The sequence below is a fragment of the Rhinolophus ferrumequinum genome, chromosome 25, assembly GCF_004115265.2.
Source record: "Rhinolophus ferrumequinum isolate MPI-CBG mRhiFer1 chromosome 25, mRhiFer1_v1.p, whole genome shotgun sequence".
Lineage (NCBI taxonomy): Eukaryota > Metazoa > Chordata > Mammalia > Chiroptera > Rhinolophidae > Rhinolophus > Rhinolophus ferrumequinum.
This window is the reverse complement of record NC_046308.1, coordinates 17,586,997-17,609,754: the sequence shown is the minus strand read 5'-3', so window position 1 is coordinate 17,609,754 and position 22,758 is coordinate 17,586,997. Positions and strand designations below refer to the sequence as shown.

Genomic DNA, 22,758 nt, shown 5'->3' with positions numbered 1-22,758 from the left:
ATAAAATGCAAATCAAGGTGACTGTTGAGAGATTTTTTTTTCCCCTGTCCTTATAATAGAGTTAAAATAAGGTTTTTAAATGGCACTACTATAGTAGCTTAATGGTTAGGTGGGAAAGTCTGAGACGGACCAGGCTAAAAAGAAAAAAAAAAATTGCTGTTTTGGACATCAGCTATTATCATGAGACAATTGATATTCAGGGATGGTTTTCAGAGTTTCTGGTAGAAATAAGTGAAGGTACTTCCCTATAAAAATCTGGATGTGAAATGCAATATTCTGATATAAAATAATTCACCATAATACTCTTTTTTGAAGAATTCATCTCCATGTAGGTCCTTATGTATGTCCAGTGACAAACTCTGTTGGACAAAATCAAACACATGTCAACCTTACATTGAATCTACCCTGGGTTATATCGATAAGGTGCAAGGTATTTTCTATAGTAATATTTTTCCTTATTAAGCCCAAAGGACCATTTACTTGTTTTTCTCTTAATAAAATTGAGGAATAGTTGGGTAGTGGGGATCAATTTTTGGAAGCATTCATTCATGAGATTCAAGACATACATTGCGTGCGAAATGCCATAAAAACAAATGCATAGTGTATAGATGGAGAGTGAAACCATACTAAAAATTTCATGAGAGCAACCTGACCAGACATACAAATAATACATTTTATACCCTGTAATTTTCAGTGGTGAGTTTTCTCTTGTTCTTTACTCCTTACAAGCATCTCCACAAGTGCGTGTTTGGGGTCTTGGTAAAATGAGGACGCTAAATGCCAGTGATAGTTGAGAGCCTGGAATGGTAGTTTTATTTCTCCAGTTAAAAAACCCTTATTTAGAGCTGTAGGCATTGCAAAAAACCCTCTTCCGTAAATGACATCCTTGTTCCAAGTTATCATTTGATTTAAAGCAGAAGCTCTTTTAAACATAGAGATCTGTGTGTTAAAGCCAACTATTTCATATGTAACATACGTTCTTTTACCTTTTGTCTTTTTAGCCGTGTGGTTTTGCCCTGTTCTGTTCAAGAGGTAAGTCATGTTTGCTTCCGTATTATTTTATTGAAATAATTCATTTTGATACGTTAATCTCAAGTCATGTTTTTGTTGTATTCGTTTACCTTTACATTTTAGCTTATGTGACAAAATAAATTAAGGTGTGTTACAGGTTGTTACACAAATGATTACAGATAATTGTAAATGAATGTCTGTTACACTGCTTTATTTTGGAAGGGTCTAAAGAATGTAGTTTAACCTCCTGTCTAGTGCAGAAATTCTGTCTACGATATTCAAGGAAAGGAGGTTCCAGCTTCAACCTAAGCACTTTAAGGTTAAGTAACTTGCTGCTTAGAGAAGCAGCCTACTTTCCTGTTAGATATTTTAAACACTTGTGTTTAAACCAAAATCTGCTTTCCTATGATATTTGGCTATTGTTTAGATTCCTTCGACTTTAGCAGTGGGAAATAGGCCTGTTCAGTCTTGCATATGGTAACCCTTCAGGTTTTATTTTGGCACTTCTTTCCTCCAGTCCCTTTTGTTCCATCGTCTCTGCATGAGGTTACAAGGCTAAACATTCCCAGCACATTCATTTATCCTAATAAAACGTGACCTGTAGACTTCCTCACCAGCTGGTCTTACTACTGCATGTGTTGTAGTTATTGCTCTTAACTGAAAACGGTATTCCAGACATGGTCTGACCAGCACATAACTGTGAGAGGTTGTCTCCCTTGATCTGCACGTGATACAGAAATATACCACCAATTCAGAAGTTGCATATTCTGCAGTTGTAGCTATCTGTAGTATAGCCAAGAATGAGGATGAAAGCAAGAAGATGTCTAAGAAATCAAGATACGTATAGCAAAACACGTGAAGCCCTCTGGGTCCTTCTGAAACTTGCATGCAGTTTGTACTTGCTCAGTTATCTGGTTTTCTTAGAGCTGACAGTAGATTATAAGCAGTGAGTTGGAAATGGGACAAAACAAACTGATAACTTAAGAAGTGACAGCTGACAGAAGACAGAAAAAAATAAAATACAAGAACTAGAAATGAGTAGCTATCTGGCACTGTTTAATGTAGATTTGAACACAGCTGTATATATCTCAGTAGTGCCTGAGGTTTCACTGTATTAAAACACTCAAGACTAGCCAGGCACTCCTATTCTTGTACAATTGATTGTTTGAACTTGAATGTGGAAATTGACATTTGTTTTTGTTAATTTTTTTCTTTTGGTTTTAGCTAGTTGGAGCAACTTGTTGAAATTTTTCTGAATCTTGGTATTGTCACCCAGAATAATCTCAGCTCTTTGTTATATTCAGACTTAATAAACATACTTCCTGTCTTTAAATCATTTAAAATGACAATGAAAGCCAGGTAACATACCACAAAGTATCAGTCCATTAAGAACATTTTTTTGGATACTGTTGTTTAGTTGTTTCTGTGTAAATTTTTGTTACTCTGTTCCTGACCAAGATCAGATATACCTTTTGACTTAGAGACATTTTAATCCTATTTTTAAAATATGACAGTGTTGAAAAGTACATTTTGAAAGACTTAAGGATTGATTGTAGCATTTCTGGACAACACTGATGTTGTATCAGAAAACCAAAAGAAGAAACACAACCCTCTCTGCAGTCTAAAATCCCTACAGAAACTTATTTTTGATTCATTTAAGAAATGTGTTTGGTTCCAGCTTCCTAAACTGAGAGAGAGAAAAAGAGAGAGAGAGAGAGAGAGAGAGAGAGAAAGAGAGAGAGAGAGAGAGAGAGAGAAAATGTGTGTTAAAATTAACCTGCAAGATAGCATAATATGCCCTTTTTAGCTATGAATATTTACAGAACTTACCCCTATTTTTTGTCCCTCAAATAAAATGTTGGTTTTAAATTATTAGTTTTTAGAGGTAGCTTTTCTTTGAAAATATGCTTGAAAAAAAAAAAAACCAAAACATTTCTTCTGGCTGTCTTCATCGGGAGGAAGACATTTAGCCAGATTGAAAAGATTGGAGATAGTGCCCTGGTTGAGTCACTAGGAACCAATTAGAACATAAGAACTTAGCTTTTTATCATTTGTTGGAATGGTTAATGACTCCAGGTTGTCACAGAACAATACCATCCACTCACAGGTGTAGACCACTGAGAATTCTGGTTTGTTTTAAAAAGAAATAGAAACCACTGTCAGCAATTTCTTGCCTTTTATGGTAATACTTGTATATTTATAATACTTTAAAAAGAGTTTGTTTACTGAAAAACTTTATAATTCACACTTCTGATGCGGTATACCCAATACTATTTCTGTTTAGACGGACAAGGGCCAAGTTGGGTTTGTGTCATATAAACCATGGGAAAAAAGACCCCAGAGGTCTACTAAAAGTTGGACTGTAATGGTTCTTTGTATGTTCAAGTTTTTATTATTACACTTTAAACCCCTCTTTATTATTGAGAATGGTATTCCAGTTGCTCAGCTTTCTTAATTGACAGTGATAATTATATTCATGCCATACCTTCCTCAGAATTTTGTAAAATTAATGAGATATAATACAAATGTATATTATTCAAAAAAGTTGAACTAAGTGTGCAGAAGTTGTCTCCTAAGTGGATAGTACATATTAAAGCACCGGAGTGTTTGTAATTAGCAGTTTTCTTGAATAATGGAAACCTTGTAAAATATAGTTTCTTGAAGCTCTGTGATCACCTGTCTTTCTAAACATGAATTTCTAATTTGGTCATGTTTTCATGTAGAACACATGTGCTGAATGATTTGGATGTGCTTTTCTATACCATCAATAGTAAGATTTTAGCACAAGATGTTTCCACAGTTACTACTGACTTACTGAAATTCTGTACTCTTTGAAATTTCAGTATCAGGTTGGGCAGCTTTACTCGGTTGCAGAAGCTAGTAAGAATGAGACTGGTGGTGGAGAAGGAATTGAAGTCTTAAAGAATGAACCTTACGAGAAGGATGGAGAAAAAGGACAGTATACACACAAAATTTATCACCTAAAGAGGTAAGCAGTGTATCCACATTTGATGTTTAGTCATTATATTAAGTAATTAGGCTTCAACTACCCAGCTTACTTATTAAGCAGTGTAACTACCTAACTTACTAGTACGTATGCTGATGTACTTTTTAAATTTCAGTGTGACAGTATGTTGCATTTTACTTTTTTGAGAGAACCCCCCTTTATTAGTTATTTTTAAATTGTAAAAGTAATATATCCACTTATAAAAAATTCAAACAACAGAGAAAATAAAATAAAAACTTAGTCCCCACCTCTTGCCATCACATATCCATAACCCCAAAGAACACTAGAAACAGTTTAGAGTTCCTTCTTCTATAACATTTTCTATACTTATTCAAATAAATTTTTTTGAAAACAGAGAGATATCACTTCTATGATTTTTTTTGTTTGTTTTCTACAACAAATGGGATCATACCATAAATAAAGTTCTATAATTTGCTTTGTTTTTCATGCAACAATATATCATGAACATCCTTCCATGTTATTGTTTAATGTCATGTCATTCTTTTTAAGGCTGGATAAAATTTCTTAGTATGGACATAGCATAAGTTTACTTATCCATTCTCTAAATGATAAATTGACTTAGGTATTTTTTGTTTCCGAGCTTTTGTCTTACAAATAATATTTCTGTGAACATGGTTGTACATAAATCTTTATGCTTTAGGTTACTATTTCTCTAGGAGAAATTGATAAAAGTAGGATTGCTAAAAAGACATACTCATTTTAAATTTTGATATTATTGCCAGCTTGCCCTCCAAGAGTTTGATAGTGTTCATTTTCCCAATTATTCTATCGTTTTAATTTTTGCTGACTTGATACGCAGAAAATAGTCTCTTGTTTAAATTTGAATTTCTTTATTGGTGAGGTTGAATGTCTTTTTATATTAATTGACCATTTGAATTTCTTGTATGACTTGACTTCAAATCCATTATGCATTGTTTTTATCTCTTTGGTTTGTAGAAGTTCTTTTGCAAATTCTTCTGAGTTTGGCAATCTAATCTCTATCTTTGGCATAAATATTTTAAAACAGAAATTATATACCAATATTTATCCAAGGACAAAAGACCAGTAATGGTTTTTAACAGTCTGTTTTGTCAGTAGTCTCCCCAGTTTATTAAAGGTAGGAGGGAGTCTTTGTTATTCTCTTGTCTTTATTCTCTTCATATTCAAATGAATAACACCATGTTTTTTGTACAGCTCCTTAAAGTTACAGATGAGCTGTGATGATCAGTATTTCTCATATTTTCTCAACTTTAGGCTGTTGCTTGGTTTATAGGGACACATGAATATTAAGTAGGTTATTTTATAGAACCTTAAATTTTACTGTCATTTTCTCTTAGAACATAGCATTTCTTTGTTTCTGATGCAGGTTTGAATGAAGGCAAAAATTGATCAATCCTTTTTCCATAGAGACTGTTTTGTTCATGGTTTCTATTAATTTGCACCCTAAGTATATCTTTTAAATTTTTTTTTTATATTTAATATTATGTTAGTTTCAGGTATACAGCATAGTGATTAAACATTAATATAACTTATGAAGTGATGACCCTGATAAGTACAGTACTTACCTGGCACCATACGTGGTTATTAACCGTATTGACTATAGTCCCTATGCTGTACTTTACATCCCTGTGAGTATATCTTAAAGATGTGTCAATTGAGAGAAAATTTTGGAATTCTGATAGTATAATCTATATAATATTTATAATATTGAATTATGTATACTTGGAGTTCTTTTACTAGCATTTTTTCATTAATTGAACTTTACCAATACATAAAACTTTATTGTAAACATGCAACTCTGGGGGTTAAAAATAAACCCAAAAGTTTGATATATAAAATTTTTTGATGGTCTGTGATGTCCTTATGTGAATAAACTTGAAATAGATTCAAAATATCGTTCATTTGAAAACTAAGAATTGGAATATTGGGGAAATGTTTGATATATCATTACATGGAAAAGACCAGTTGCTAAATATGTACGTAAATATGTAATATGTTACTTTTTTTTTTGAAACATTAATCAGAAAAAAAGCCTAGAGACAGAGTCATTAAAATGCTATTGTTTTTCCCTTGGTGGTGGGATTATGGGTGATTTAAAATTTTCTGTATTTTTGTTTAATGAGAAAAAAAGTGATAAATATTATTTTTGAAACATTTGATTTAGGTGAAACTCCAGCCATAAATAATTAATCTCTTAAGATGAAGGGAGCCTTGTAAATATAGTTAGTGCAAGAGATATTGTTGTGGGAGAGTATTTGGAGATGAGAAGAGGAAGTCCTTTCAGGTTTTTAATTGATTAAAGAAAGGAAAAGCTTTGCTCTCTGGAGGCTAGCCTCCCAGCACACTCAGCCTTTAGGAACAGCTTCTTCATTCCTAGAAGGAGCTGAAATCATTCCGTAGTACTGTTTGGTTTCACCCTTTTATGTATTCATTTATACCTCATTGCAGTCTTGAGAAATAGGCAATATATACGTTGTACGTAAGAAGACACTCAAGTACATACTTACCCAAACTCACACAGCTAATAAGTGGTAGAATGGTGACGGAGACATGCATTCTCGGATTTCTAATCCCGTGCGCTTTTGGTCCCCAGCAGGCAGTCCCAAGTGCCTGAAACCAAGCACGGAAGCCGATGAACACAGGTTTCCTATGCGAAGGGAAGCAGGGGGTCTGACTGGATGGTGAGGGCTAGTGATGCCGGTAGGAGACTTGCCTAGTTACACAAAGATGGCAGCTTGGTGGATGGAAGCATGGAGAGGCATGAGGTAGGAAAGAAAAGAAGGGGACAGTAATGGATCTCAGGCAGTATGGCAGATAATAGCCATTCTCGCAGTAATGAAAAACAACTGAAAACTTGTCTGTTAATAAAGATAAAACAGGGACCCTGTAGTCTGGGGGGGGAATGGTCATGGGGCAAGGGCCATCGGATTTCCACACTCAGAATCATCAGTGTCATACTGAAGGCAGGTAGCCACAGGATAACTGTATTATGGAAGGGCAAAGAATTGTTTAGTAGTAATTTCTGAGACCTTCGCTGTGCTATAGGAAAGACTGCTGTGACGTCACAGTGCTGGCATCGCAGCCCCATCAGCCTTCAGTATCCTGCAAGGACATCAGTACAGCATGCTGAAGACGTACCCATAGTTCCTAGAGGGTTTTAGAGCTCTCTAAGGAAGCTAAATACGTGTCCAGTAATATGTTTCCTTTTCCTGTACTTAACTCGACTGGCTAATCTATAGGGCTGTGTGCACTGTCACTGTATGACATCAGTGGAATTGCAGATTTGGTGAACTTGGATGGCTAAGGTGATTGGCTGAGACCACCAACACCTTCTTTTACATTTGAGATACTGGGAATTCTGGGGTCCGCTTTAGCCACTGTAATCAAGGTCTCTGGATTCCCTGGCCAGGATGCCTTCCCATGTCAGCAGAAACACTTGTTGGTAAGATACACACTTAATCTCAACCAAGAGATTGAAGAACAATCTTGGCAGGGTATTAAAAATCTAAAATTTAGTAACCATCTCAAGGAACGTTTCAAATGTCTGGTTTCTTTCAATTTCAGATAATATTCTTATGGGATGAGATTGTTTCCATACGTTTCTTTTAATCACTCGCACTAGTGAGGAGTCACCCATGGTAATTCTAAGCGTAGAATCTAGTACTTGCTGTGTTTTTAGGGTGTGCTGGTCACTGTAAGTGTCCTAGGTGGGAGCTCATTCATTCCCCATGGCAACGTTTTCTAGTGAGGAAACTAAGGTCCAGAAAAGTTTAAGTAAGTAGCCCCTGTGTCGCTGCTGTTTGGTAGCAGAGGTGGGCTGTGAACCCAGGCAGGCATTGTGACTCCAGAACTTGCCCTCTTTATCACTGTGCTCTGCTGCTGAGCCCGGTGGGAGGGTTAGAATATTTTCCATTTCCTGAAGTGAACTGCAAAGGAGTTTATAGAGAAATTCTATTTCATCATGTCCCATTTTCTTATAAGTCTTTTAAGTCTCAAGTTTTCTTCCAAAATAAGGTTAAACTCAGCAAGGTATTCATGATTGTCCATATATCCCCAGTTGTGATAACTGTCCAGAGTAAAAACCTTTGGCTCTAAGTAAGTCTCTCATTGTCTTCCAGAAGTGACCTGTTCAGCCCTTTAGGCTCTTTTCTTCTGATTTTGGGTCCCTCATAATTTGCTCAGTTTCCTGAGCACAGCTCAGATCTGTCCTGTGCACAGGCATTCCTTGACTACTTACATTCTTCCGTAAACTCCGTCACTATTTGTTACTCTACTCATTTTGCCCTAGTCATATATTGCCATATGGGTATATATTTGTCTTGTACCCAATTTACCATAAAGTTTGAGTATATTTCCTTAAGTTGTTTAACATGCACTTAATGGTGGATGGTGGGGAGGGAAGGAGAGAATTTATTGGGCAAAGAATTTGTAAGCGAGGCAAGGAAATGTGTGGCAACCTTTGAGATGGTATTTCAGAGAAAAACTTGGAGCTCTCCTGAGACATCATAGGAACACGCTGACCAGACGTTTTGTTGTTTGCTTTCTCTCCCTTCTTGGGGAAAATAAGGTTTACTCTTTTTTTATTCCTCATAAGTAATTATGCCTTTACCATCTTCAGTCAGCCCTGGATGATCTAGAATTCTAGAATTCATAAAGCTTTGCCAACTCTAGAATGGTCTTGTTCCCCAAAGGTGAAAACAGCAGAGGTTTTATTGAAAATCATTTTAAAGTTTTGTGGTTCAAGTTAATAGCTCATTTTTATAAGCAAAAAGAATCATCTGCCAGGAAATAAAGTTATGTTCACATTTAGAAATGAGAAGTTTAAATCACCTGAGAATGCAAAGATTATAAATGATTTACATTCAGAGAGCATCTCTAAATTAAAGTAAGAAATTAACAAATAGCCTAATATAGTAATTTATTCTGGAATTGAGAATTAGCCATCAATACATAATTTTTTCTTTGTATATATGTAGTTCTGAATCTTAACTCTTGCTCAGTTCAAAGTTTTCTAAATCAAGAGTATTCCCATTCTAGAAGAATATCAGATATATTACTAAAATACAACTGTTTCCTCTTTATGGTATACAGTGACCCTTGAACAACAACATGGGTTTGAACTGCACAGGTCCACTTATATTTGGATTTTTTTCAGTAAATACAGTCAGCCCTCCGTATCCCCAGATTTTGCATCCATGGATTCAACTGACCTCAGATGGAAAATAGTACTTTCCATTCTCAGTTGGGATTCTGTGGATGTAGAGGGCCTACTGTATGCACTGTTTATGGCATTTTATATTAGGGAGTTGAGCACCATGGCTTTTGGTATCTCCAGGGTCCTGGAACCAATCCCCTGTGGATACTGAGGGATGACTATAGTTAGGTGTTGGGGAGTCCATTTATATGTGAATTTTTGACTGGGGGGGGGTCAGTGCCCTCAACCCCCTGCATTGTTCAGTGGTCAACTGAATTTCTCATTGATACTCTCCTTTTTGTCATGTGAAAAATACTTTCTCTCTTTTTGTTACAATTTTTCAAAATTTTGCATACTAATATATCTCAACGATTTGTGTCTGGTGGTTTTATTTTTTCCCCCCACAAATCGGAATTTTAAATCATAATTTCCCCCTTTCCATTTCTTCTTTTTTCCATCTCCATAGCTATTACATTAAAGCAAAGTTATCATTATCTCTTTCCTGAACATCTCCAGTTGCCTACACACTGATCTCTTCCCATCCATTCTTATGGTTATTATAAATAATGTTGCTATGAACATTTTGTACAAGTTTCTGTGTGTATGTTTTCATTTCTCTTGGTTTATATGCTGGGGGTGCCAAAAAAAATGTATACACATTTTAAGAGATGCTACCTATATGTTTACTTTTAGAAGTTGAATTGAATTACCATAGCGATGTGTAGTATGACGTTCACTAAAAAGATGGCGTTAATCAATTGAATGCTAGCGTCACCATGTGGCAGGCAGGGACAGGTCAAAGAAAATGGTGGAAGCACAGTTGTCATTGCACTTCCACCGAGATGTGAGAGCTTAACCTCGATGAGAATTTGCCAGGACAATGGATAAAACGAATAGGTGCAGTTGAGTTTCCCCCACATTCTCCTGACTTAATACCCCTTGACTTCTACCTATGGGGGACCTTAAAGTGTTGTGGTGTACTGTAGAAACCAGCTACACTGGTGGTACATTGGGAAGACATCGAAATGGCATGTGCAGCGATACTAGTGGACACTTTGGTCAGCGTTGCTCAAGCAGTAGTTCGCCGTAATCAGAAGTGTCTGGACGCTGATGGTAACCACTTTGGGCACCTCTTGTAATTGCAGAAGTCAGATGTGACTTGTATTCATCTTTTATCAGTATATATTGGGTATTACAATTTTAATACAGTTTTCCTTTCTTAAAATGTTTATACATTTTTTTGTCACCCTCTGTATGTAGTACCTACAATCAGAATTGCTGGGTCATATGCTAGCTCATGTTTGAAGAACTGCCAGACTGTTTCCAAAGTGACTGCACCATTTTACACGCTCACCAACTGGGTATGAAGGTTTACATCCTTGCCAGTACTTGTTTTCTTCAGGTGTTTGTTTGTTTATTCATTTATTGTAGTAGCCATCCTAAGAGGCATGAAGTGGTATCTTACTGTGGTTTTGATTTACATTTCCTGCTGATTAATGGTATTGAACGTCTTTTCATATGCTTATGGGTGATTTATAGATCTTTTGAGAAATGTCTGTTCCAGTCTTTTACCTCATTTTAATTGGGTTATCTTTTGTTGTAAGAGTTCTTTATATATGCTAGATCTGGTTCCTATGAGATACATGATTTGCAGATTTTTTTGCACATTCTGTTAGCTGTCATTTCACTTTCTTGGTAGTGTTTGAAACTTAAAAAGTTTATGATTTTGATGAAGTCCAATGTAACCTATTTTTTTCTTTTTGTTATTTATGCTTTTCACATCATATCTTCATCGCCCAATCCAAGGTCACAAAGATTTACATCTACATTTCTTCTAAGAATTTTATAGTTTTAGCTCTTATATTTAGATCTTGAATCCATTTTGAGTTAATTTTTGCCACCATCTATCCTTGCCCACTCCCATTAATTTTCCACACAAAGCCAGAATAATCTTAAATCAGGCTGTGTCATCCCCCTTCTTAAAGCCCTCAGTAACTTCCCATTATACAAAGAATAAATCCAAGCTTTGGCCTGTAAGATGGGTCCCTGGATTTGTGTGCCCCCTGCCCACCTCACCATCCTCAGCTTGTGTCTCTGTTCCTGGTTCACTACGGTCTAGCTACGCTGGAAGCCTCAGAGTGGCCCAAGCAGGTGAAGTCGTTTGCTCTTTTAGGACCTTTGCCCCATCTCTGCATGTAGTTGGCCCTCCTCATCGTCAGGTCACCACTGTAATGTCACTTCCTCAGGGAACTTTCCTGAGCACCTTTGCCCCAGGTACTCACTGCCAGAGCCCTGTTCCTTAACTCCATGCCTTTCAGGACAGGCCATTGTTTGCCTTTTGTTGTTTGCCAGTCTGTTTTCTGCATCTCTCGCTGGAAGGTGAGCTCTGGGTGGAGATTGTCCCTGTTTGCACACTTATTTACACATCCCCTGCTACATTGGACACACAATCAGTGCTTGAATGAATAAATGAATGAATGAGGTGCCCAGTTAGATTTAAGGTCTATTTCAGTTGATTGTAAAATGAAAGTTTACTTGCTTTATTTGTGGCAAATTTATTTGGTCTTCAATTTCTTCTCTGTTTTTCTACATTTTGATATTTATCCACAGTAGCATGGAGAAGGATGGAAAAGTGGAACTTTGGACAGTTTAACTCACTGGTTTATATAAGTAGATACAAAAATTTCATGGGAAAAGTACAGTTTGAATCATTTACCAAGGTATTATTTATCTTAGGAGCATAATTTTTTTTAAAAAAAGGAATACTTCTAGATAGTAGAAGTTCAGTGTACATTATGGTCTTTTATTACCGTGTTTCCCTGAAAATAAGACCTAGCTGGACAATCAGCCCAATGTGTTTTTTTGGAGCAAAAATTAATATAAGACCGGTATAATATAATATATTATAATATAATATAATGTAATACCGGGTTTTAATTAACTTTTGCTCCAAAGACGCATTAGAGCTGATTGTCCAGCTAAGTCTTATTTTCGGGGAAGCAGGGTATGTATCTTTTAAGCCATATAAGCCTTTTGTTTTCCTGTATCACTGTGACAAAGTTACCTTACCACAAAACAGACAGGTTCACAACCATTCAACAGTATTGAGGTTAGATTTTAATACTATCTCCTCTCAACACATTGATAAAATACTTTGGTTGAATTTTCCCTTGATTAATATTATTAAATACCCTTCAGGTGAGGGAAAGGCTCTATTGGCAAGGAGCCTTTATGCTCTTGGGTATTATGCTATGGCTAACTGTTAAACAGCTGAAATCTAGGTATGTTTATCTTGAGGTGCGCACTGTCATGTGGTGGTTTACCATGAGAGAACATTTCATGAATAGTTTGAGAGAAAGGGCTGGCCCAGTGGTTGGAGCGCCAGTTCGCTTCCCACATGAGCCAGTGAGCAGCGCCCTCTACAGCTAAGATTGTGAACAACAGCTCTCCCTGGAGCTGGGCGCCACGAGCAGCGCGAGGTCGTCGGCGTGGGCTGCTGAGGGCTACTGTTGTACTGCCGCGGCCTGCTGAGTGCTGCCGTTGGCTACTGTGTGCCGCCGTGAGTGGCCAGCAGCCAGCGTGAGCTGCTGTGTGCTGCCATGAGTGGCTGGCAGCCATCGTGAGCGACTGGCAGCCGGCGAGACCTGCCAGGAACTGCTGTGCGTGACTGACGCCCGGTGACCAACTGCCTCAGCCGGTGGGGAGCGCAAGGCTCAGAATACCAGCATGGGCCAGGGAGCTGTGTCCTACACAACTAGACTGAGAGACAACGGCTTGAACCGGAGTGGGGGAGGAAGCGGAAGAGGGAAAAAAATAGTTTGAGAGAACAAGAAGAGTTTGTTTTTGAAGGCCTAGCTCGATTTTGTTCATTTAATATTTGTCCCTTTTCTGAGACTCTAAGCTTCCAAAACAGATACTAAAGTGTCTTCCTAAGTGACACTGAGGTGGAAAAATTGTGTGTGTGTGTGTGTGTGTGTGTGTGTGTATACATGCTTATATATATGTATATAAAATATATATATATATGGCACACTTGAACTGCCTTGTTAGGAATATATTAAAGTTGCCATTAGTGAAAATGCCTCTTCTGTAAAATAGAATTGAAGTTAGTTTTTATTTACTCCATTTATGCATTTTCCCAAGTTTCGTCAATTGCTTAGATTCATTGAGGACAGATGCCTTTGTTAATGTTCCCATGTTGAATGCAAAAAGCCAATAAATTGGAAATAAAACTGGTTCAAAGATTTGGTTGTTCTTAAATAAGTCAAAACATAAAAGGAAGTGTTGGGATTCACGTAGTGGAAAAGCATCGTGGATATAAGATTTAATAAGGCAGTTTGAGAGCAAGACGGAGACATATTAAAGCTTTCTTATAGATTTGGCTCTTGGTTGCCTTTAGTGACTACCAGTTTCCTTCTGTTTGGGTCAGCAAATTTTTAGAACTTTTGATAAATATTAATGTTTTTAGAATATTGGGCACCCTAGGAATAAATAGGATAATGTTAAAATATGTTTCTGAGCTAATACACAGCTATTTTTCTCTTGCCTTTTTCTAAGTTGACCAACTAAAACATTGATAGGTGATTTTGTAGCTTGTATTTTGAAAAAAAATTATCCACATGTATCACATTATACCTTGATTTGACCTCTCCCACATTTAAAGGGAGTTTGGTTCTAGTTCTTAAGCAATGGAAGAAATAATTTGGATTGCTCGATAGTTTGGCTTCCAATGTGACGGTATTTTCCGTTATGCTGGTTTCATTTTTCTGATAACACCCTTTTGCATGAATCTCCCCAACATTTACAAAGAATGAGTGCTCACAAGAATTAGCCCTCCTTCATTACTACCTTTTAAGGATGTGAAGGCACATGTGAAACTCTTTATGCCTTTGGAATTGCGCTTGTACTGCCATATGTAATACTAGTCGTACTTCAGTTTTTGTTTTTCAGTGATTTATTTGCCACAATAGTGGAAGCTCCAAATCATGTACCTGCTCTTACATTCTGAAGAGACGACCATAGGGCTGTCCACACTACTTCTGTAACCGCATAGCTCTCTGGCTGGCACAGGGTTCCTTACATCTTGTCTCTGGTCAACTGCTAAGTCTTATGAGGGCAGAAGTCCATTCTGGGTCCCAATTTTCCTTAGTTTGTTCTTTCTCTTAGTTCAGGAAATTAAGTTGTGCTTGAAAGTTCTCAGAGAAGCAGCTCTGATATGGGAAAAAATATATACTAAGGCTTGTAGTAAACAGTTTTGGCACATAGTTATTGAGCCACTTAAATGCTGATTATATGAAATAATAATGCTTACCTCACAGTGTTATTAGAGGATTTAAATGAAGAAAGACGTGAAAGTATCCAGCTCTATGTCAGCTTATAATTAAAAAGCAGTAACTACCATATTTATTGAACTGTGGCAATGTGCTAAACACATTACAGATACTATGTGGTTGAACCCTCTCAATAACCCTGCAGAGTAGGTAGGTAATGTGAACTCCTTCAACACATGAGGAGTTCAGAGAGCCAAGTAGTGTGCCCAGGGTCACACAGCTTCCAAGTGGTGATGTTGGGATTTGAATCCAATATGTGAAAATCCTGGGCATGTAAAACTACTTTTACATAATGAAACAGTCATCAAAAATGGTCATTTCATTTTCATTTCTTTGAAGACTGGTGAAACTGATTTATCCATTTGTTCGTTAACCGATCGTTTTCTATTTGTAATGTGTCTGTGGTATCTTTGCCCATTTTATCTATTGGGATCTTTCCTGATTATCTTAGAATTTGCACAAGCTCATCAGGTATTAATTATATATTTAACCCTTCTTTGACCATACTTAAGCAGCAAGTGACATTCATCTTCCAAACTTAACATTTTACACACTTGAATATGTTTTGATATCGTATTTCTATATGAGTCCTTCACTTTGTCATTTTTCTTTAGGTTTATTCTGTAAAATATGTTAAAAGACTTTATTTAGGGATACTCCCTTATACTGAGGATTCTTTTTTTTTCTTTTGCATTAAGAACAGTGTAGTGTAATCTATTATACATGATTCTGTTATAATATGTGCAGGTTGAATAGCTTCAGTTAACTCTTAGATTTCACATTAGGGAAGCAGATTTGGGGCCCATAACAAAGAATTGTTTCTGTTTTTTTAAAAATGTTATATATGGTTAAACATATTTTTAATCACTTCTTTTGGTTTTCACATTACATTCATTTTCCACTTGATCACTTTGGGAATGAAAAAACTGTTTGTTGATAACAGCCTTGGACATGAGTTCATGAACTTAGAACATAGTCACCTTTGGTTACAGTACTCTTTGCAGCAGTCTGATAGATGCCAACCAAGACGTGATGGTGCTATTGAAAATATATCCAATCTTTCTCTCCTCACAGCAAAGTTCCTGCATTTGTGAGGATGATTGCTCCCGAGGGCTCCTTGGTTTTTCACGAGAAAGCCTGGAATGCGTACCCCTACTGTAGAACAAGTAAGCCTCGTGTCCGGCAGCCAGTCCACCCTGAATGAGGGGTGGGCTTCCCTGTGCCTATGCCTTTGACAAGGGTGACACCAGGCAGGGCCTTCGGTGGCTTCTTGGAAGTGCAGCACAGGAGAGGCTGCATTGGGTTCTTCCCCCGACGCTTTTGTGAGTGGCGTGGTGTTCATTTCCAGATGACAGTCCTGTGGACGTCTTGCTGACTCACAGGCTGCAGGGGTGAGCAAATGAAAGGAATACAGGCACACACTTCATTTTACTGCGCTTAGCTTTATTGCACTTCATACTGCCTTTTTTACAAATTAAAGGCAAGACCCTCCACCTGCAAAGATTACACTTGCTTTATTGTGATACTCGCTTTGTTAGGGTGGTGTGGAACTGAACCTGCAATATCCCTAAGGTATGCCTTAAAGAAAGGCCGTCCACACTCAGAAGTGTCTTCTGGGATAGTTTCAACAGTATTGCCACATAATAGAGGAATATGGCAGACTTCGGAAACAGTTTTCTGTTTGTTAAGTATAAGTGATGTTTTTGCTTTTGTGACATTATTCCTTTTGCCGTTATTTTAAAATTAGAACACTGAGTCCATAATCTTAATGTATCTTATAGTATGACTTGTGTAAAAACTCTTTTGCAAACAAACTAATGTTCTGTTTTCGGGTAGTTTAATCTTTGTGGTATTAAATATTGTGACGGATTGTTTTGACTTCAATTAATATTCTGAAATTTCCCCCCCTTTTATTGCCTACCTGTCCATTGCACTTCAGTTGTAACGGTGAGTAAAACGCTTTTTGTGTCACATACTCTTCATCTTTAAACTGTGCTTTACATAGTAATTATTTTCGGGTGTTCCTTGCTTTTTATTAAAACTGACCACTGCTGCATGGCTCCTTCTCTGTGCTGTTTCCAGCAGCCCGCACTCCCACCTCATGTTCCCAGTGTTAATCGCTCTTTCTAGCCTGTCTCAAAATCTCCGTTGACTTAATTTTGCTTCTGCTACTTCCTTTGAATGTCAGATTTCTCACCAAACCTTACAGCTTCTTTAATATTGGCCCTGTATACTGCATGACAAGTAGGGTTGTGTAAATTATTTAAAAGCAGGCAGCATTTGGGTTGCTTGACAAGTCTATAAAAATAGGTAGCTAATGATTCTATGTCATTTGAGGATCAAGCTTATAGAGTCAAAACATGGATGCTTATGCTGGGGAAGGTTCCTGCAGACATGAACCCTAAAGAACCGGTGAAAGATCACTGTCATTTTGCTGTTGTGTTTTCTGCAGAATGAATATATGAAAGATGATTTCTTCATTAAAATTGAAACATGGCACAAACCAGACTTGGGAACATTAGAAAATGTAAGTTTCACCTCTGGGCTTTCAGTGCAGAAGCGCCTGGAAATGAGAATACTGTAGTCCATTTTGTCATCACCAAAGTGATGCCACCTGCATTAGACTAGCACTTGGCCACCCCAGGGTGTGTCAGATTGCAGAGAAGCAGGTGAGCAACCAGAAACAAATGGGCTTTCCCAGTTACTCCTCTTGCCTTGGTGTATGAGCAGACTTTGGTGAGGTTGCTTTTTTTTTTTTTTTTTTTTTTAATATCAGCCATTTTCTCTGGGACAGAGACAGCACAGATTAACAAAATTCCCCAAACCAATTTTAGTCATTAAATTTTAGATTTCTTTCATCTTTTCTTCTCTGTGTATTTGCCAGAGCTGCAATCCATAGCAAAACTGGTTGCTTTATTTTTCACCTCCATTCCACTTAGTTGGGGTATGGGTTGATGTCGGAGAAATGGCCAAAAGGCAGGAAAGAGAAGGTACTTTGAATAATTTACAAAAATGTTGACAGATTCCTGATTTTTTACAAGTTGGTGCACATTTATCCCTAAAATAAATTTCAAGAAAATCAGGACTCATAGTAATCATTAACTTTTGGTAAGCTTGTCAGGGAACTTGGGAGGGCATCTAGTATATAGGTTGATGGCCTTGGCCCAGTGGTTCTCAGAAATATGGTCCTTGGACCAGCAGCCACATCTGTGAACTTGTTAGAAATGCAAATTCTCAGGCCCCATCCCATACCTACTGAATTAGAACCTCTGGGGATGGGGCCCAGCAATCTTTCTGGTGTACATTTGAGAACTACTGTTCCAACCTTATGACACACTGTTAAATAGGGAGAGTAAGTTAATGGTAATTGTGGTCGATTCTGTTTTTACTATGCTTTTATGTTATTGGTGCCAATTAGTAGAACTTCCGTATTATAATTTATAGTATTTTGACTTGCGTTTTTCTTCCAGGTGATCGTTTGATATCTCATGTTGTTTTCCCATAGTAACTCTAAAGTTTAAAGTAATTGAGATGATATAGTATGCTTTAGTCTGTGTATGATTTAATCTGCTGTTTTCAGCTTTCAAATGGGTATAACTGGCAGTTTTTAAACAATTCTTAATTGGTTCATAGATGGAGTTTCAGAAATAAATGATTGAACAACATGAAGTATAGAAGAGTTGACATTGTACTGAAACTGAATAGCTTTAGGATAATCAGATTCAGGAGATGTTTAAGACCATGCAGTGCAGCTTCTTGAAATCTAATTATAATGTCACTTTATGTTTGTCTGGAATTTGTAGGTTACAAGGACTTTGTCATGTATCATTTGGGTTAAACATGGGTCAAATACATTATGTTAAATAAATCATCTCTAAGGACGACCAGAAAATAACGGTGACAGATTTCTGTTAATTTGGCAGCATCCTCACCCCACCTATCCCCTTATTATTTAGGGCTTCAGGGGGTAACAAAAGATTTCTAGATCATACTAGGCTTTAGACAACTAATTTAATGAAATAGCAATTGGATTTTTTATTCCTCATAATGTACTCTGACAAACTCAAGGTAAACATTATATTATGTAAGTGTAATAGTTTTGCCTAGCAGAATAGTCTACAGTTTACATTGTTTCGTTTCTCTGTCACTACAGGTACACGGTTTAGATCCGAACACATGGAAAACAGTTGAAATTGTCCACATAGATATTGCAGATCGAAGTCAAGTTGAACCAGCAGTAAGTACCATGTACTGTTCGATGCCATTTTCCCTTTTGCCTCTTACATCTAAAAATTATTTTCTTTTTTCTTGTATGGCCTACATTTCTACACTTAAATGAGCCTGGAGCTTGGGTCTGGGTCTGGGTCTGTGCAGCAAGACCAGAATAGAAGACAAGGTGATTTAGCTTTTTGTGTGGTTTTCATCGTTGCACAAGTGATCCCTTTAAGAAATCTCAGTGTACCGGAGATGTATAGAGGTTTTAGAGGTTTGTTTTCATTGGGGGGAAAAACAGTATTTTACAAAAGAATTCTCCCTTGAGCTTCTTTAAGTAATGTGGGTTCTTATATTTTTAAAGTGTGATTAAGAAAGCAAAAGTTACATACAAATTTTCAGTAACTCAGGTTGGCCTAAAGTTGTCATTTGTGGAAAATGGTTGATGGCAGAACATCTCAATTTAAAGGTTGTGTAGCTTTCTAGTTTGAGTCTTACTAGATGTAAATATTCGTACTCTAGGCTTTTAACTTAATAAAAAAAGATTTTTTTCCAAGAGTGTAAAAACCTTTATTTCACCATTCCCCCGTTTCCACCCCCCAACACACCAAAATTAGACCCTTGTATTACTTTGCAACAGTTGGTAAATATAAATTTAACTCAGTTCTTATGGTATGCTGTGTGCTGTTTTGGTTTTGCAGGGCCCAGCTGTGGACCTTTTGCATGTTAAGATAGCCAGTGACCCTGCTAGTCTAGAGAGCTAAAGCTTTGGAGTAAGCATGCCACCCCTTCCTTTGTTCTGGTAACGGACAGCATGTTCATTTAGCATTTCGTTTCATAACCTTTCCATTTCATTTTCGGTGTTCTTCCCTGAACTTGAGCATTGTGGTAAGCTGAACAGAAATAACCCGAGCCACTAAATGTGTACTTTGCTGTTGAAATTTAAATGTAAACCTAAAACAAGGCCCTTGACCTTTTCTCAGAAATCACTGGGGTTGGGACTGCCAGTGGTGACCCTCTGTTGGGCTGGCTCCTGTTCTGCTGGGGCCCCTCCCTGATGAGCTGTGAGCACTGATGAGTGACACTTGTTATAGAAGTTTTGAAATTTTTAGTTGTGCTATGATTTGAAGTTATTTCAATTTTAGGGATATTTGCCTGCCTTTGAAATTATATAGGATTTCTTTGTTTTTTTTAAGATTTTATAGGGGAAGGGGAACAGGACTTTATTGGGGAACAGTGTGTACTTCTGGGACTTTTCCAAGTCAAGTTGTTGCCCTTTCAGTCTTAGGTGTGGAGGATGCAGCTCAGCTCCAGGTCCAGTTGCTGTTGCTAGTTGCAGGGGGCACAGCCCACCATTTTGAAGGGAATCGAACCGGCAACCTTGTGGTTGAGAGGATGCGCTCCAACCAACTGAGCCATCAGGGAGCTCAGTGGCAGCTCAGCTCAAGGTGCCGTGTTTCAATCTTAGTTGCAGGGGGCGCAGCCCACCATCCCTTGTGGGAGTCGGGGAGTCGAACCAGCAACCTTGTGGTTGAGAGCCTGTGCTCCAACCAACTGAGCCATCTGGCCACCGGGAGCTGAGGGCAGCTCATTGACTTCCTTCTAGTTGGGAGGGCGCATCTCACTGGCCCATGTAGGAATCGACCTGGCGGCCCCGTTGCCCAGAGCTCACAATCTAACTAACTGAACCACCCGTCCACCCTAGGACTTTTTTTTTTTAATCCTCAGAAGTGAAATGAACTGTTTTAAAAACAATATGCAAATGTCTGTATTGCCCTTTGATTCACTTGGTATCTTTTCCAGCCATGATTACTGTATGTGCAAGAATGGTGGTAGGAAGAAAAATCCCTGGGAGTAATGAGTGAGTCAATTAATGTCTAGTCTGGTCAGGGTAGCTTACATGCCTGGAGCAGCAGGTCACGAGATAATAACAAGCAGCAGGCTGGTATACTGGGGTTGGGTGTTCGGGGATGGCATTCAGATTACATCGTCAGTGGTTGAAAAAGTTGGGCTGGCCCAACAAAGTGGTCCAGTCTTGTGGCTCATAGGTTTTGCATTCCATGTTCTCCAGTAGACAAGGCACCTTTGGTTTTGCTGAGTAGTGTTTTGTTCTTGTTCTGAGGCTAAAATGGGCTCTCAGCCAGTGTTTGCAGGCACCGATGCAAGTTGTAAGAACAGGTAAGGGAGATTATGAAGAACCCTGGAGGTCCTTTTCCCCATTCCTTCCATCCCAGCATAACCTTCAAGAGGAGAGAAGGCAACGCTGGCCTCAGATGCCTGACAGCAGCACTTGAGATAGGTGCTGCAGGTGGAGTATTGCACATGCAAAGGCTGAGCAGGTGGTCTTCTGAATGGAATGATTGGCCTCAGGCCTGACAGCAGCACTTGAGATAGGTGCTGCAGGTGGAGTATTGCACATGCAAAGGCTGAGCAGGTGGTCTTCTGAATGGAATGATGTTTGGGGAAGAAAGATAGTGAAAGAGAGAAGGACTGGGCCCAAAGGAGGAGGGTATGCATTGTGAGTCTGTGGAGCTGTGACTAAGAACATACATTCTAAACAGATTGTCTTCAGATTCAAATTCTGAGGTTCTGCTACCTGCTGGCTCTTCATTCGTGGACTGGTTACTTACCCTTTCTGTGCCTGTTTTACTTTGTGTAAAATGGGGCTAATTATCTTACAGCATTAAATTTGAGTACTTTAGAGCAGTGCCTAGTTTAATAAATGTTCACCATTATTGTCATTATTAGCTACAGTTGTGTAGGAATTCTGAGAATCTATGTTCACACCTTGCATTGTTTAGGGATAACGTTCAAATATGTATGTGTGGGTTTTTTTTTCAGTGTTTGTAGCTCCTGTTTTCCAAGTTATATTTTTAGAGATTAGTAAGATAATTTTTTATTGATTTATAGTACTTTTTTATTGTGATAAAATACACATAACGTAAAATCGAATCTACCATTTCAGTCATTTTAAAATTTACAGTTCAGTGGCATTTAGTACTTTCACAGTGTTGTACAACCATCACCAGCATCTAGTTCTAGAACATTTTCATCATCCCAAACGGACACCCTGGACCCATTAACAGTCACCCCCTACTTCCTCCCAGTCTTTGACTGTTATTAATCTGTTTTTTTTTTCCCTCTGGATTTACCTATTCTGGATATTTCATATAAATGGAATCATAACAATATGTGCCGTTCTCTGTCTGGCTTCTTTTACTTTAGCATGTTTTTAAGGTTCATCCACGTTGTTGTATGTGTCATTACTTCATTCCTTTTTTTTCTGTCTGGATAATAGTCCGGTGTATGGATATACCGTGTTTTATTTATCATCTATTGATGAACATTTGGGTTGTTTCCGTCTTTTGGCTAATGTGAATAGTGCTACTGTGAATATTTGTGTCACAGTAGCTTTTTGTTTATGTGTTTTCTCAGTTGTGGACACTAAAAGTACAACTGATGTCATGTAGGAATTCTCACACCTTTTGGCAGTAAAAAAGGAACCCCAACATGTACATTTTTTGCTATGAAAGGGGAAAGGGGAACTCTTTGTGGTGGGAGGCTCTGATGCCCTTGACAGTTTTTAAGCCTGGTGGTGGGGAGCGGAGCATTGTGCTGCCTGGGGGTGTGTGAAGCAGAGGTGGGCATGTGGAGCGGGGAGAGTGGTGGTAGGGCCTGGCACCTATTCCAACAAGGAGGTGGGCAGGAGACCTAGTGGGCCAGGGACTCTACTCTGGGTCTGTCCTTTTCTTCTGCACATCCTCATCTGCTCACTCTGCTGACACACACAGTTGCCCTGACACTCCCTTCCGGTTCCACCTCGTCCACTTGGCCTTGACTAGTTAATGGTTAGTGTTTGTCTTAGGAGTAGCTTCTACTGCAACACCTGGACCACCTGGCCATCCCTGCTTTTTACCAGATCCAGTTTGATTTTCTGTTGAATTAGTTTGTTCATTTGATTCGCTCTTTTATGTTCTTTGAAAATCTACTGCAGGGTTTTGGGA

At 38.1% G+C, this 22,758-nt stretch overlaps 1 protein-coding gene across 2 annotated transcripts in view; it reads left to right on the top strand.

Annotated features, from left to right (window-relative positions):
* Window positions 1-22,758, top strand: part of PITPNB (phosphatidylinositol transfer protein beta) — a 63,635-nt gene that overhangs the window by 4,640 nt on the left and 36,237 nt on the right. For both annotated transcript variants that reach the window (XM_033097895.1, XM_033097896.1), the window contains exons 2-7: window positions 1,002-1,032; window positions 3,855-4,000; window positions 15,617-15,708; window positions 16,482-16,489; window positions 16,995-17,069; window positions 18,696-18,779. In XM_033097895.1, the coding sequence (XP_032953786.1) occupies window positions 1,002-1,032; window positions 3,855-4,000; window positions 15,617-15,708; window positions 16,482-16,489; window positions 16,995-17,069; window positions 18,696-18,779 (436 nt within the window). The remainder of the gene's footprint in view (window positions 1-1,001; window positions 1,033-3,854; window positions 4,001-15,616; window positions 15,709-16,481; window positions 16,490-16,994; window positions 17,070-18,695; window positions 18,780-22,758) is intronic.